Source organism: Camelina sativa, chromosome 18 (assembly GCF_030686135.1).
Source record: "Camelina sativa cultivar CO46 ecotype springtype chromosome 18, ASM3068613v1".
Taxonomy (NCBI): Eukaryota; Viridiplantae; Streptophyta; class Magnoliopsida; order Brassicales; family Brassicaceae; genus Camelina; species Camelina sativa.
In genome coordinates this window covers 18,330,240-18,346,169 of record NC_141897.1, presented here as the reverse complement: position 1 = coordinate 18,346,169, position 15,930 = coordinate 18,330,240, and the positions used below count along the sequence as shown (strand labels likewise).

The 15,930-nt window shown below is 37.0% G+C and overlaps 1 protein-coding gene across 1 annotated transcript; it reads right to left on the bottom strand.

Annotated features, from left to right (window-relative positions):
• Positions 1 to 12,641: 12,641 nt before the first annotated feature.
• Positions 12,642 to 13,838, bottom strand: LOC147923044 (uncharacterized). The gene is made up of 4 exons (XM_087497885.1): positions 13,728 to 13,838; positions 13,617 to 13,686; positions 13,089 to 13,549; positions 12,642 to 12,989 (listed from the first exon to the last, which is right to left on the bottom strand). The coding sequence occupies exons 1-4, from the start codon at positions 13,836 to 13,838 to the stop codon at positions 12,642 to 12,644; spliced, it is 990 nt and encodes a 329-aa protein (XP_087354011.1).
• Between the last annotated feature and the right edge of the window lie 2,092 nt (positions 13,839 to 15,930).

Here is a 15,930-nt window from a genome sequence, read left to right as displayed (position 1 = left end):
TAAACATTCTAGTTATTCATTTGGAAATTTGACATTTACATACAAAGAATATTAGATTGTAATTAAGGATATATATAGACGACATCCTGTACATATATATATGGACAAATTTCTATGAAACAATTTTCTTCTATATATAAATTATCGGCCCTATCATTTGGTCTCTATTCCTAAACTTTATGTAAATAGTGTTCCACTGGATATCTCCATTTGTGTGGTCTCTATATTTTCCGGTTTCTTGATTTGAATGTTCTACGCCGAAATGCAACAATATCACTTGTCAAACGGAAGATTGATTAAATAAATCATACAACAATAGCACTTGTCATATAGTTTTAAAGAAGCAAATATTATGACAAAAAGAAGGTTAAAAAAGAGCTTGATAAATGAAGAAATTAAAAGGACTAAAAAAAAAGTTTGTAATTGTTACTAGCTCGTTTAAACAAAAGTAAAAGATCAACCGTTTTGACAAACACAAGCAAATATATATTATAAGTAAACAAGAAGAATATCAAAATACACCTTGACCCGTCAATAAAACAACAAAATATATGTATATATAGAGAAGAAATAAATGTGGGATGAGAACATTATATATATGTGTAAATCAATCTCTAGTAGTTTACTTTCTTTTAAAGAGAATCTTGATTAATCCGTGATTTATGACCAAACTTGACGGAGATATGAAAAAAGTTCAAACAAAATCCAACAAGTGGTGGTGAGATCAAGCTGCTTGTGTGTTTGATCTCCAGCTTTTGGATCTTTGAATTTAGTTTCTGATTTGTTTCTTTGGAAAACAAGTTGAAAGTGTTGGGAATGAGCTTTTGGTTTTTGTAAGGAGTTCGTAAATGCTTGAAAAAAAGGCTACAGTTTGGAAAGAGTTTCTGATTTTGTAAAACTTGTTCAAATCTCTGTCACGTACAATGTCAAAATCTCTGTCGCAGGATCATATATAAATCAGAAGGTCATACATAATAAGGGTTGGCAGTTTTTTCCCCTGTACTTATAGCATTCTCAGCTTTTCCCCCCAAACTTTTTGACTCTTAATATAACACCATCAAAAACTTTATCCTTTATAAAACTACACAAACTTGTTTTTCGTGTATAAAAATACGCCTCCAATCTAGATTGCATATACGATGTTTAAACAATGTTTAACCATAAAATAGTGTTTCTAAATCGTGATTATGATAACCCGTTTACTAATCAAATAACCCGACAACTCAATGACGTCGTTTAGCTTTGTAGTTATACTTGAACAAAAATCGACAAATCTCTAGTCTAGGACATTTTGAAAATAGGGTTCTTCTATACATAATTGGGGATTTTATGTTTTTCGATCCGAAATCACCAATTTTGATTCCCAGTTAAAGAGAAAAATGTGTATATAAATTTGGAATACATTTTTTTTTATTGACAAGTACTCGTACTCAAAAAAGTCGTTACCTTAACCGCAAGGAGGGGGGTGCCGAAGGCAGGGCTAGTGACTGGAGTGAAGTCGTAACGTTTCAGTTCGCCAGGTTGTCTCTTGCTTGCCCATGGATGAAAGAGTTGGTTTGCGAGAGTGATCCAGATGATCCCGATTTCAGTCCCGATAGTGACGATTCAAGCGATAGTGACGATGCAATCGAGAATGATAGTGAGACTTATGATAGCGGAGTAGATGGGGACGACGATAGAGACGATGCTGGAGATGTTGAGGACAAGAAGAAAAGAAAGAGATCCAAAGATGAAGCTGAAGAAGATATAATGGATAGGTTTGAGTATGAGATGAAGGAAGTTGTAGCAGAATGGTTCGATGAGTTTCAAATTTGTCTGAATACTGTTCCAGATAGCTCAGATGAAGACGAAGATCCGGTAATTACTAGAGATAGAAATATTAGGTTGGGAACAAAAGATAAGTTGGCTATTGGTAGAACTTTTTTCACTGCTTTTGAGTTCAAAGAGACTATTTTGCACTATGCATTGAAGAATAGAGAGAATCTTAGACAAGATAGGTGGGAGAAGGACAAAATAGCCTTTAAATGTGGTCATAAGAAGGGTTGTGGTTGGTATGTCTACTGCTCATATGAAGAGAAGAGGCAAATGTGGTCATAAAGAACTATGTTTTAATGAAAGCACCTCCAGAACCTGATCTACCTGGTAGAAAGAAAGGACAGAAAAAGAAATATGATAGGATCAAAGGTAAACTAGAGTCTCCGAAGAAGAAGAAAAAGAAGGGGGGAACCAGAAATTCGCAAACTAGGTAGGAAAGGAAGAACAATGCATTGTAAGTCATGTGGAGAAGCAGGACACAATGCAACTGGATGTAAAAAAATTCCTAAGGAGAAGAAGAGTAAAAAGACTAAGAAGAATGACACAAAGCAGCTGGATGAAGTATGTTTCTGGTCTGTTTTTGATTCACTTAATCGTATTTTTGTGTCACTTAATAGTCTGTTTTTGGGTCTGCTTTTTAGGTTGGTGGATCTACTAGTGAAGCACAGAAGGAGAAGAAGAGCGAAAAGAAGGATACTCTCACACAAACAACTCAAGCACCTGAAACACTCACTCACACAAAGAAGTAGTCAATGGGAGTTGTAGTTGCAGGTTTTAAGTGTATTTGTTGGTTTTAATTGTAGTTGCAGGTTTTAAGTATGGGAGTTGCAGGTTTTAAGTATGAGAGTTGCATGTTTTAAGTATGGGAGTTGCAGGTTTTAAGTGTAGTTGCAGGTTTTAAACAGTAAGGCATAAAGACATTGGATGTATTTTTTATTTTGGATTTAAATGACATTGCCACCTTCTTACCTTGTTTACCTTGCTCAGATTATTTTATAAGTTGACATCGAAATTGTGTTTTGTAAACACATAGCAACAATTTTTTAAACACATAGTATTTCAGTCACATAGACACCAACAATTCAGTCACATAAACACCACAATTTAAACTAAAACATGAACAAAGCAAGACCTACATCCTTCCTCATAACCAAACAATTGAGATCATTACAACAGAAAAACCATCTCCTGCTCCATCTTTTCATTCATCTTCTTCTTAACCATAACCATCTCCTGCTCCATCGCTTGCTCCATCTTCTTCAACCATTTCCTCTAGAGCTCCATATTATCCGTCACTTGTTTCTTCAAATCATTAACAAACTTTTTGACCATGTTAATTTCATCGACCCATTTTCACCACACCAGCATGAGGTCGGAACACCAGTAGAGAGTTCCTGATGAGAATGGTTTGAATTCGTAGAGGAGGAGCTCATCGCTTTCTGTAAAATTGATTCTCGAGGAATGAACAACGATCCCCAAAATCCCCAAATCTAAAAGTAACAAATGAACAAAACGACATCGTTTAGTTGTCGGGTTATTTGATTAGTAAACGAGTTATCATAATCGCGATTTAGGAACACTATTTTATGGTTAAACATGGTTTAAACATCGTAATTGCAATTTAGATTGGAGGCGTATTTTTATACAGGAAAAACAAGTTTGTGTAGTTTTATAAAGGATAAAGTATTTGATGATGCTATATTAAGAGCCAAAAAGTTTGGGGGGGGGAGGGGGGAAAGCTGAGAATGTTATAAGTGTTCGGGGAAAAAACTGTCAACCCACATAATAAAGTTATCATGTCTTATTTATTTCTAGTTATTAGTTCGTGTAGTTAATGCACGTTGTTTAAGTGGAAATTTTAAAGAGAACACGTTCGTTGTTAAGTGGAAACTGTGGTGTATGTAAGAAAAAGAAAAAAACACACGTTGGTAGTGTTTGAAAGTTAAAACGGATAAAGTTGGGCTTGCTTACACTAATGGGCCTAGAGTATTCTCGTCGAAGCCTTCGTGTATATGTATGCATGTAAGTGGGAAAGCAAAGCAGGAACCCTAAGGTAACAAAACAAAAAAAAAAAAAAAGAAATTCATTTGTACAGATCGTGTCTTCGATTTCATTGTTTGTGCTTACTTTCTTCTTTGTGTGGTATTGGAATCTGCAGAATTACAAAAGAGCGTTCTCAACCATGGTCGATTCCTCCTCTTCCTCGAGAGTCGAACCGAAAAGTTGGGCTCTTTCTGTATCATTTGTTGTTGGATACGTAGGCCATCTTTGCAAAAAAGTAAGGTGTTTTGAATTCATGGCGTGGATTTGATGAAATTCGTGTTTCATATCCCGATGGTGCGCTTAATTAATTACAATCAATTGTTGTTGCTTCAGATGCTTACCACAGAAGATGATCTGTTCTCTCAATCCCTCACTTTTTGTTATGGCGACTCTATGACTAACTGTCATTTGTCTTTCAACAAACAAACAAAAAGTAGTAAATCACACACGGATCAGATCAAGTTGTGCGTGTTCATTAGTCTATTGCAAAAAAACATAAGCAAAAAGAACGGTAAAAACAATTTAACGATTTACTCAAGAGGCTTTTTCAGTTGATGACGTATTCTGAGATGTAATGGCATCTCCATCGCTCATAGGATTTTTGGGTCTCTGACAAACATTAATTATAACAATCTTATAATAAATAAATTATTTGTTTAAGTTTTAACCGCATGGCTCTTCTGGATCTGTTCATTGATAAGATCATACTCTTCATCTCGTGTGTATTTTCGAATCATGTCTTCCTCTTTACCTCTAATCCTCTCCAAGAAACGTTTCGCCTCGTCCGGCTCAGCTCCGGGGATACATAGAACTGGCACGGACACATCTTGTATCGAAAGGCTCACTACTGATTTCATAAATGGATGTCATCTTCTTGCCTTGATCAAACCAATGAGGAACCCAAATTCCTTTGCTCTCTAACTCACTAGCTAAGATCCTAATTCTTGTATTTTTGCTTCGCAACGGAAAGTTTATTTAAGATCTTAGAGAACTTAATGGTGAATTTTAAAGATATGTATAATCGAATTTAATTCATCGAATGAAGAATTTTTAAAATGTGTATTGGCTAAAGGATTTTAGTTAATTTGATGAGATTTTAAAGAATTTCAGTAAACTTTGCTAATAGTAATAATAATATATATTTAAGTATCATTGATTTGACTAGATTTATTGTTAAACTCTCTCAGATTTTATTTTTTATGAGGGAGATTCCTTAATCTCTTAATTACGTTGTAGTGGAATCTTATAGTTGATGATAAGTTCAATTAATTAGACATCTTATTACAAAAAAATTAAGTCTCTTACTTTGCTTAATAATTTGCTAGCATGTCCACAAAAGGTATAATATATATGAGGATATCTGTTAACATCATAACAAGCTTTTAATGTGCTTGAAAAAAAAATACCCACATAAAAAAGCAGTATGAGTTACCCAAAAAGGTAATGAAAACAACATTTTTGGATTTTATCAATTAAACCAAACTCAGATTACTTTGAAGCATATATCATTCTGAAAAAAAAACTCCAGATTTATGCACGGAGACGTGATATAATATATAAATGATCTTAAGCTTTAATTCTGTACGTTGTGAAAAAAAAAATTAATACGAATAATAAGTATGAAGGAAATAGTTGGAAACAGTGACATGAACGATAAATATTAGAACAGAGATCGTCGATGCTCACCAACATTAGTGACAACACTATATAGATATTTAGGATCATGAAGCTTATATATATATATATATATATATAATCTGGCTATTAATATATATATATATTAATATCCTTATGCTATTGGATTTTCTATATTTTAGTCCAATGGTTACTCTTACTAATAATTTCAATTTTTAATCATACAGTGATACAGTACTTGTTGATGACTTGATGTCTGCTTTATTGTTCTTATGTGGACACGTGCTTGCATCACATAATTAAAGGACCAAAATTAATCTGTCAAATTAAAGGACCAACTAAAAATGGATATTAATCTGTTTTTACTTCTATATTTTTTTTGGAAAAGACATGCATGGCCGGACAAACTAACGAACGATTGTAGATGACCACATTTTGCACATGACTAATAAAACAAAATATACTCGAATGTCCTCTTTTTATCATCCATCAAATGGATCATACAATCGTCTGAGTGAGAGTAGGGAAATAGAGAGTAGGGCCAGACTCCACCAGGAGCGTTGTCCAAAAAAAACTTCAAGTTTATACTCATATCGCTTAAGTTATTTTCTGTTAAGAAGTAATTTTTTCTTATAGAAAAATAAAATGTGAAAGTGTTTGCAATTGTTATTTTTTATAGCAAAATCTTGTGAAAGAATAAGGTACATCTAATCTTCGAGAGATGACTCAATCTAATGACTATGTAAAAGTCATCACGGAAGCCGATTACGAACTAGATGAAGGAGTGGATCTTCCGGTAAATGTAATATTGTTGTTTATAAAGTCTCAATTAACATATCAGAATCTTCAAATACAATTAGTATTGACGTTTTAAATGTTCCAAACGTATTATATGTTGTTTATTTATATAAACTTGAAGGCTTGGAGCTGGAGAGGACCTTCTTGGGATTGGAAAGACACACCAGGTATCATCGGACCAACACTTGATCAAGGTATTATTTTATATATTGTAGTCTTACAACTTAAATCTATAATCGGTCTTTTTCTAAATATCAATTTACTTAATCGAGAACATGTTAAAAAAAATACACTAATTGCAAAAGTTATAATTAAAACCGTGTATAAAAATGTATAAACTAAACTAGCTAGATTAGTATAATGGTTTTTCTTCTTTAGTATCATATTTTTGGATACTAAATTTTTACTTTTATGTCATGTTATATGAAATAAAAAACCAGCTACGGGTCGGGCTTGTGCCCTGATGCGGTCAGTGGAGGCTCTTTACAACATTGCTCTTGGTCATGTATGAAACCAACATGAGCTTTCAGTTAAACACATTGTAAACGATGTCAACTTTGACCCAAGAGACTGTAATAGGCAACACTAGAAAAGCGTTTGCTTATTTAAAGTCATTGATGTCTATTATTTTTGTAGGTGCACTATTACGACATTGATGGCTATGAAACCATCACAGATGTCGATGATGTTGGGCTCATGGACATGGTTCAAAGACAGCCAGTAGTTGGTTTACTTCCACTAAGACTACTTACAATGATCATTTTCTAAACTGTTGACTAGTTTATCAACTGTTGAATAAATAAAATAGGATGTTAGAAAAAAAAACAAATAAGATAATGTGGAGATAACAACATTAAAAAGATTCAACATCGTTGAAACACAAAAATGTGGGTTTTGGTCGCCATGTGGCAGATAATATGTGGATGATTTTTAATTATATGATAATATTTAGATAAAATATGTGTTTTATTTCTATTGGATGCAAAAGTTTCATATATTTTTTATCCAACCCAATTATTTGAGACCTATTATTTTATAGAATATGAAATTTTATTTAAATATTTTTATAGCAAAATTCATCATTTTTCATCCTCTATGAATAGATAATTATTTCACTTAATTTGGATACACCAAAAAACCATTTTTATTTATTTTATAAAGTTATTTAATATTTACTTATTTTAATTTCATTTGTTTTTTTAAATTAAATGTAAAATTAATTCAAACTAAAAAAAACTGTTTTACAATGACTGTGGACTTTTATTTGATATTAACTGTGACTAATAATATGTAATCGCGAAAAACATAAGCAAACATAAAATGAAAATATGAAATAATAACGGTGATGAGTTATGATGTTGTAATTTTATTAAACAAACTATTATAAGAAATAAACATCAATGGAGTTGGAGTAAATATTAAATAACAATGGAGTTGGAATGTTATGGCACAACTACCAATGTAAGTGTCTAGGCACAATGGTATTTTATATTTTCGTAAGGTCATCTCCATCGGGGGGATGTTAATAATTTTCTTAGGGTATAAAGCAGAAAAACATAAATCAAAAATGTTAATTAAGCGTAGAATCAATCCTTAGCTAAGGAGTTTTTTAACCTCTTAACCAGTCAACAACCTCCAATGTATGAGAGTTTTCCATCAACAGATATCCCAGTCTTTAGTACCCAATGTACAGATGTTCCAACCCTAGATCAAGCACAACAAGCACTTGCGATAAACAGAAGGCTCTCTTGGAATTTCAGATGTTGGAGCTCCAAAGGATGTATGAGATGAAAGAAAAGGATTTTGCTTTGCAAGAGAAGGCTTTTGCTATGCACGAGAAGAAAACCAAGCATACTATGCTTGAAAACCTAATTTCAAAAACAGAAACACTAAGTGAAACAGAAAAGGCTCTAAAGGACAAGTTAATTAATGACATGTTGTCACACTAATCAGTTTGAGAGTCACTATAGTATGTTGTTTCTTTCAGTTTCTGTACTTTGACAAGATCGGTTGTATGTTTGTGTGTTCTTGAATGAATATGTTCTTGTTTTAGTTTGTGTTGTGTTCTTGTTTCAGTTTGAGTTCTTCTTTGAGTTTGTGTTATGTTTTTGTTTCGGTTTCTTTTTTAGTTTGCATCGAATTGTGTTTATTAGAGAAATTGAAAGTTTGGTTTTATCTATGCCAGATATTGTTGTGGCAACTCCTGGACGTATGATAGATCAGTTGTATAATTCCATTTGGATGAACTAGCGGTCTTATTCCTTGATGAGGCAGACTGCCTTCTACAGAATGGGTTTGCCACTGAAATAACAGAGCTGGTATGCATTTATATGTTTCATATGTTTGGTTGATGAGACACCTCATATTGAATTGTAGTTAATTTCTCCTTGTCTTTGTTAGTTTCTAATCTGAAGAAGTGGACACTTTATTTGCTTGTAAAACAAGTTCTGTTTTTTAAAATGTAATGCTAAGAAACTTGTTAAGAAACTTACCATTGGAGGGATATATTTTACAAAATCTTTAAAAAGTTTTTAGTAAGTAAATTTGTATTTTTGGTGATTATAATATTTCTAACAAACTTGTTAAAAAACTTACCAATGGAGATGCCCTAATATCTATTAAAGGTTGTCAAATTATAGTTTAATGTTTATAATGCCATTTTCCAGAGAATCTATGACTCAGCTAAACCCACAACTATCTAGTCAAGGTTTACACGCCGTTCTTATCATTGGATACGGAGATCATCATGGTCGTCCCTGCTGGATCATACAAAACTCCAGGAGTACAAATTGGGGAGTCGAAGGGGGTTCGGTACATATACCGTCAGACCAAGAGTAACAGAAGCTCACTTTTTAAAAAAGTTTACTACCCGAGCAAGAGACGTGACGGAGCTTGACGTCAACGTGTGATTTTAGTCTTTAAATGTCTTGACTTTTCTGTTTTGGATTTTGGTATGTTTTAAGGAGCTCGATTTTGCTAATGTTTATGACATGTTAGTATTTTCCGACGTTGGTAATTTGATACTATGTTTTAAAAAGAATCAGATGACATTTAGTGTTTGACTTGACTACTCTAGTTTTTGATTGGAGCGATGGATAGCAGCCTGAAGTTTAATCTACGTACTTGAGGTTTTCAAAACCATTAGTATGTCAGCGTATATCAATTACTATTTTCATGTTACTGTAAAATGAAATCTTTTGAGATGTACAATAGGAAAATGAAATCTAATCAAGGGTGCACACACAAAGGTGAGGAAGAGATACATAAACCCACATACGATAATTGCAATAGATATCACAAGAGTCTAACCACTTAATTCTAAATAAACCCAACACCCCTCTTATGAAAGAACAACTTCAAGTTATTTTCTTGATAAAACCGTTGTTCTTAATATCTGCAGCAACTATTTCATTGATATTCCTCTGGTGACCCACCCAATATCATCTTCACTGCCATACCGAGTGAAACAAAGGGGGTTCCAGGCGCAGGATCCTCGCCATGATTAGCTGGAGAGGATAGTACAAATTTATACTCTGTATCATCAATTTAATGTATTGTTTCCCCCTAGTTCACTATATATTGATTACAAAAGGTTTAAAACTTCCATTAAATTTCTATGTAACAAATATAAAGAGAAACAAACAGCACATATTTCATAATTCACAATATTAACACGTAAGAATCAACACACACACATAGGCAGTAGTAAAGGGAGAAAAGTCCCGCCACCTAGGTTCGAGTAGCATTGGCCACGGGGGTTCGAATTTTAACATGGTTTCCCCCGGCCCGAAGAGATTAGTCTTTGGGCCTAGGAGCCTTTAGGATCACTCCTGAGTTATCAAAAAAAAAAAAAAATCAACACACACATAGACAGTAGTAAATTTCAAAAATGTTTATGGTAAATAATCTAGAGCTTTATATAACAAAACACTTCCTTAATCAGTTCCTCGTTGTTCTTTTTGTACTCAACGGTGGTGCTCCATCGTGAGGTTCACAAAGATTGAAACAGTAATCAAATTAGTTAAGCAGCTGGGGTTGGAGCTTCCCCGTGACGGCGTCTATTCCGCTCCTGCCAGAGGGAGTGAAGAGAAGCCTAGAAAGCATAACGCTGGAGAAACAGAGTAACAGGTCCCAAAGTGGTGTCAACCAGAAGGATCAGGTTTGTATCCCAGCCTGTAGAGAACCTCTGCGTAAGTAACTTAGAGGTTAAACCAGTCCAAACTTCTGTCGAATAAGGGCAGATGAAGAATAGGTGGTCGCGAGTTTCTAGTGGCGTGTTACACAGGGGACAAGAGGTATCCACCCGTGAGTTCCAATGCTGCATCCGATCTCCAGTAGACAGGCGGTTGAGCATGGCTAACCAGACCATAAATGAGTATTTGGGAGTGGCCTAAGAGAACCAGACACCTGCAACCCACGATTGTCGTTGCCTGGGACTTCTGGTACACTCCCAAGTGTCTTTTGTGCTAAATTTGCCCTTAAACTGATCACCTTTTCCCTTCCAAAGGACCACATCTGCAGTGTTCATTAATCCTCTGTTTCTAACTGTCTTAAGAACTGTCTCCAGCTGATTCAGATAGTCCACGCGATGGTGCCTTTCCCGATGAGCGAGAGCCGCTGCAACCGTAGCATGAAGACTGATTCCCATATCAATACTACCCCGCGGGCCTACAAGATTAAATAAACATCCCGGAGGCGACCAATGGTCATGCCAGAAAGAGATATTCACACCATTTCTGACCTCATACCGAACAAAATCAACAGCCAAAGTACGATATTTGAGTAATTTCCTCCACATCCAAGAACCTGAGGCGGTATTGTTCGTAAGGGACCAGAATGCACCCTTTTTTAGGAGATAAGCCCAAAGCCACGTCACCCATAAGGAATTCAAAGATAATAGTCGCCAGATGAGTTTCAAACAACTCACTCTATTTGCTTCTTGCAACGAACTCAACCCCAAACCACCCTCTTCTTTAGGGATACATACATCAGACCAGGAGACTTTGGCTTTTTTAGTGTTTAGAGAAGGTCCGGACCACAGGAAAGCAGAACACAGACTATCAATCTCCTTGATGCAGGCAGTTGGCAGTCGGAAAGCAGACATCCAGAAGTTAGTGAGACTGTGAATCGAATAACTTATTAGTTGAAGACTCCCCGCAAATGATAAGTATCTCCCTGTCCAGCAACTTAGTTTCTCTCGGATTCGCTCAAGGAGAGGCGTGTAATCCGACGTTGTCATTCTTTTGTTTAAGAGAGGGAGCCCCAAATAATGAACAAGAAGAGAACCTGATGCGAATGGGAAGGAGTGAAGAATTGATTCCTTATCACTATCTGTGACACCAGCCATACAGAGTGTAGACTTCTCTAGACTGATATTTAGACCAGAGAAGCTTGCAAACTCATGAAAAATCTGGAGAATGCTCTCAATAGATGTTTTAGTCCCGTCTGTAAAGACCAGTAGATCGTCTGCAAAGCATAGATGGGTGAGCTTGACATTCTTACAACGTGGGTGGTAACCCATTCGCCTCTCCGAAGCCGCTCTGTCGAGCATAGCAGATAAGACTTGCATACAGATTACGAAGAGATAGGGGGATAGGGAACAACCTTGTCGCAGTCCTCTTGCACTGCAGAACAGTCCGGACAGCTCACCATTCACTTGAACCGAAAAGGAGGCTGTGGCCACACAAAGTTCGATCCATTTCACAAACTGTTCTGGAAAATTCAGTGTTCGCAAAATACTTAACAGAAAAGGCCATTGTACAGAGTCGAATGCTTTCGAGATATCAATCTTGACAGCACTTCTAGGGGGCACTGATTCCTTGTGATAATCAGCAACTATCTCTGAAGCCAGGAGGACATTCTCCATGAGTAGACGATCTTTGACAAAGGCGGAATGATTTGGAGAAATAAAAGCAGGGAGTAATCGTTTTAGTCTGTTTGCAAGGATTTTGGAGATCACTTTGTATACCACATTACAGCAGGAGATAGGCCTATAATCCTTCATTTCGCTAACCACCTTCTTCTTCGGTATGAGCGCTAAAATGGTTGTGTTAACCCCCTTTGGTAAGAAGCCATACTGAAAGAAAGATTGGACAGAAGCCACAAAATCCTTCTTTATAACAGACCATGTCCCTTTAAGGAACTCCATGCTTTCGCATGGAGTGTAAAACATCTCTAATCTCCATGCTTTTATCCTTTGGCATGGAGTGTAAAACATCTCTAATCTCCCCCTCATATACTTCTTTCATCAACATGTTCTGTTCCGACTCAGAACAACGATAAGATAACAAACCGGATAGCATAGCCTCGTCTATCGCCTGATAATTAAGTAATTGATGGCCAAGAAATTGTCAGAAAAACCTTTCAGCCTCCTGCTTTATCGTTTTTTGAGTGTCTGCTATTGTACCATCCGGACAGTGAACCTCTCTTATTGCATTCCTAGCCTCACGAGCCTTAGCAGCTCGATGGAAGGCCTTATTATTCCCATATCCTATCTTGAGCCAGTGTAGCTTTGATTTTTGTTTTAAAAACCTCTCCTCCAAACCTGAAACAAACAGCCACCTACTATATGCAGCCGCTTCCCTTTGCATCGTATAATCTACAAGGTCCTGCATTGTCTCCAACTGACAGGTGCATAGATATGCAAAAGCCTCCTTAGTCTTCTTTTCAAGATTCCCAAGTCGATCTCTACTCAGCAACTTTATTTTTGGTTTCAGGGTTTTTAACTTCTTTGAGAATCAGTACAGTGCAGACGTCGAATGATGTAGCTGCTCTGTGTTATCCCAGTACGTCTGTACCATCAGTAAGAAATTTTCATCCTCCAGTAAGACATTGCAGAATTTGAAAGGTCTGCGCAGTTGTGGTTGATCGCTCCCTATTTTTATACGGCACCGGAGATGATCTGAGCATCCCCCTGCCTCAAACACTCCATAAGAATGTGGATAATCAGTAAGCCAAGCATCATTTACAAGAACTCTATCCAGCTTCTTGCAAATGAGGCCAAAATCATGCTTGTTACACCAAGTGTACATAGGACCATGATACTGCAAGTCACTAAAAGAACAATACTGCACCACTTCTTGAAAATCTCGCATTCCCGGAGACACCGTAGGGCTAACATCATATAGTGAATGCTCCTCTCCTTTAAGAATTTCATTAAAATCACCAAACACCATCCATGGTTTATTACGAAACAATGGTGTGTCTTGGTGATACTTCAAATCCTCCCACAAAATCTTTCTCTCTTCAACACCATTAGCTGCATAAATGAAAGAGATAAAAAACTCATTTACAGCTCCTTCCAACAGAACAGAGCAAGTTATCACTTGACTGCTCGTATAACAAGGTGTGAGGCGGGCATTTGAGTTCCAGATCACCCAAATCCTCCCCCGACGACTACAAGAATAATTTGTTAAGTAAGACCACCCAGGGAATACCGAACTGAGAATTCCCTCTGCTTTCCTCTCCTTCACCCTCGTTTCCAATAAACAACCAAACTGGAAATTGCCTTTCTTAACCCAATCACGGACTACGGAATATTTGGACATTTTGTTAAAACCGCGAACATTCCAGAACAAACTTGACATTACTGGAGGTTGGGGTCAGCCCTACTTTTATCTCGTGGAAGTTGAGTAGGGGGTTGAGATACATATTTATGGGAGTCCTTTGATGCCCGCGGGATAAACTCTCGTACAAGTAAATTTGCTTTGACACCTCGTCCTCGCTTCCCAGTCACAAGGACATCTGTCTGTGACAGAACAGGTGCACAAGTATCGGGAGGCTCAACATCCGTGTCAGAAGCAGCCTGTGTCTTATCATTCTCCGGAGGGTCCTCCGGGGCATTATCTTCCGCATCCTGTTCACTCAGGACCGAATATGATTTAGATAACAGAGATCCCTCACCAGGTTTTATCGGACTCCTCTGTTTATTGGGACTATGCAGCGACTTATTTCCCGTTTTTTGTGGTGTAATCCACTCTTGTTCACCCGTTTCCTTCCACACATCAGTAACGTTGGCAACAACCTTTGTCAACACAGTTGCCTGAGGCGTTTGAGCATTCCCCTGAATAGGAGTATCCTCACTTTGAGCAGAATCCACAGTTCCTGTCTCCTTCACCGCAGGAGACCTTGGAAGTGATGTAGGTACATTTTGTGAGGCTGGAGTCAGACAAGCTGACTGCAAGTGTCCCCATTTACGACAGCGACTACAGTGAGGAGGCAGCCAAGGATAAAAATATTTGACCACAACATCTAACTCCCCTTCTTCTTCTCCCGCCAGATGATATTCCACTGGTAAAGGTTTAGTGAGATCTGCGTCCACCATAACTTGTGCTTCCTCAAAACAAGTACATGCCTCTGTCTTTGGATGTAACCTCTGTGGGGTACCTACCGCACTCGAGAGAAACTGCAGCCCCTTATGAGTGAACATGGTTGGCGGCACATTCTTCAATATAACCCAAAGAGGAACAGATTTCAGTGCTGGTTGTGCCTCTTCTGCAAAAGGTGTCCACCTAGAGATGAGCATGGGGATGCCTCCAATATTCCACATGCCTCTGTTTAAAACTCTGTTCCTTATGCTTTCACTGCGAACTCGAAACTTGACAGTGTTATCATTAACCACTGTGACATCAATAAGCGAGGATTTATCTCCCAATCTCCAAATCTTATTTACGATCATATGGATCTTCCCCACATGCGGAGCTTTTTCATTGAGGAACTTTCCGACAACAAAATCTTCCCACAAGGGCTTTGGATCCACAAAGACATCCCTAGGGACTACCACACGCTGTTTCCCTTCCACCTCAGAGACCACAAAAGCCTGCTTAGTGAACACATGTTTCGTCGCCGCCTTTAGCCACAACTTTTGATCACCTGAAACCGAAGACTTAGAGCCTTTAGTTTCGACACCCTCCCCCGATAGACCAACCTCAGCAGACAGAACCTTGATCGAACTCCCTTGACTCCCCTCGACACCCAAAGAGACAGTCAAATCCATGACCGGTGAATCAGACTCTGTAGTCCGAGGCGGCGGATCCGCCAAAACCATCCAACTTGGGGACCAAGTAAAAAACCTAATCGCATGTCTAATCGCCCTCCACGTCAGCCGTTATTAGAGGAGTAGATATTCTCCAAAAGGTATTTTTCTTCCACTCCGGAGCTGTTTTGATGAGGAAGGTTTCGATCCTTCGCAAGCTTTCTCCAACTTCGGAATCTTAAGAGGGCAACAGTTAACCTCCATTGAAACATAATCTGCCATGATCGGAACCCTAACGTGCACACCTTAGCTAGGTCTATATTGCAAACGAATGAGAGAAGATACAGTTGTAATTGAATCAAATTTTTACATTTGTAATTGTACGGAAAGATACATTTGTAATTGTAATTGTACCTAAAGATCTCTATGTACAATTACAAATGTGAAAATTTGATCTTTCTCCTTTTTAAGTCAATGGAAAATGAAAAATCCATATAAAGTCTACATAAATTCCTGGATAAATACATTCGGTTAGGTATTTTTCTTAATATAAACCATGATCTTATAAATACTTTACATATAAAATCTTTAGTTGCAAGGTTAAGGCATTTAAGGTATTGTTCTATACTTTAACTCTTTACGAGAAGGATCGTCTCAAGTATATT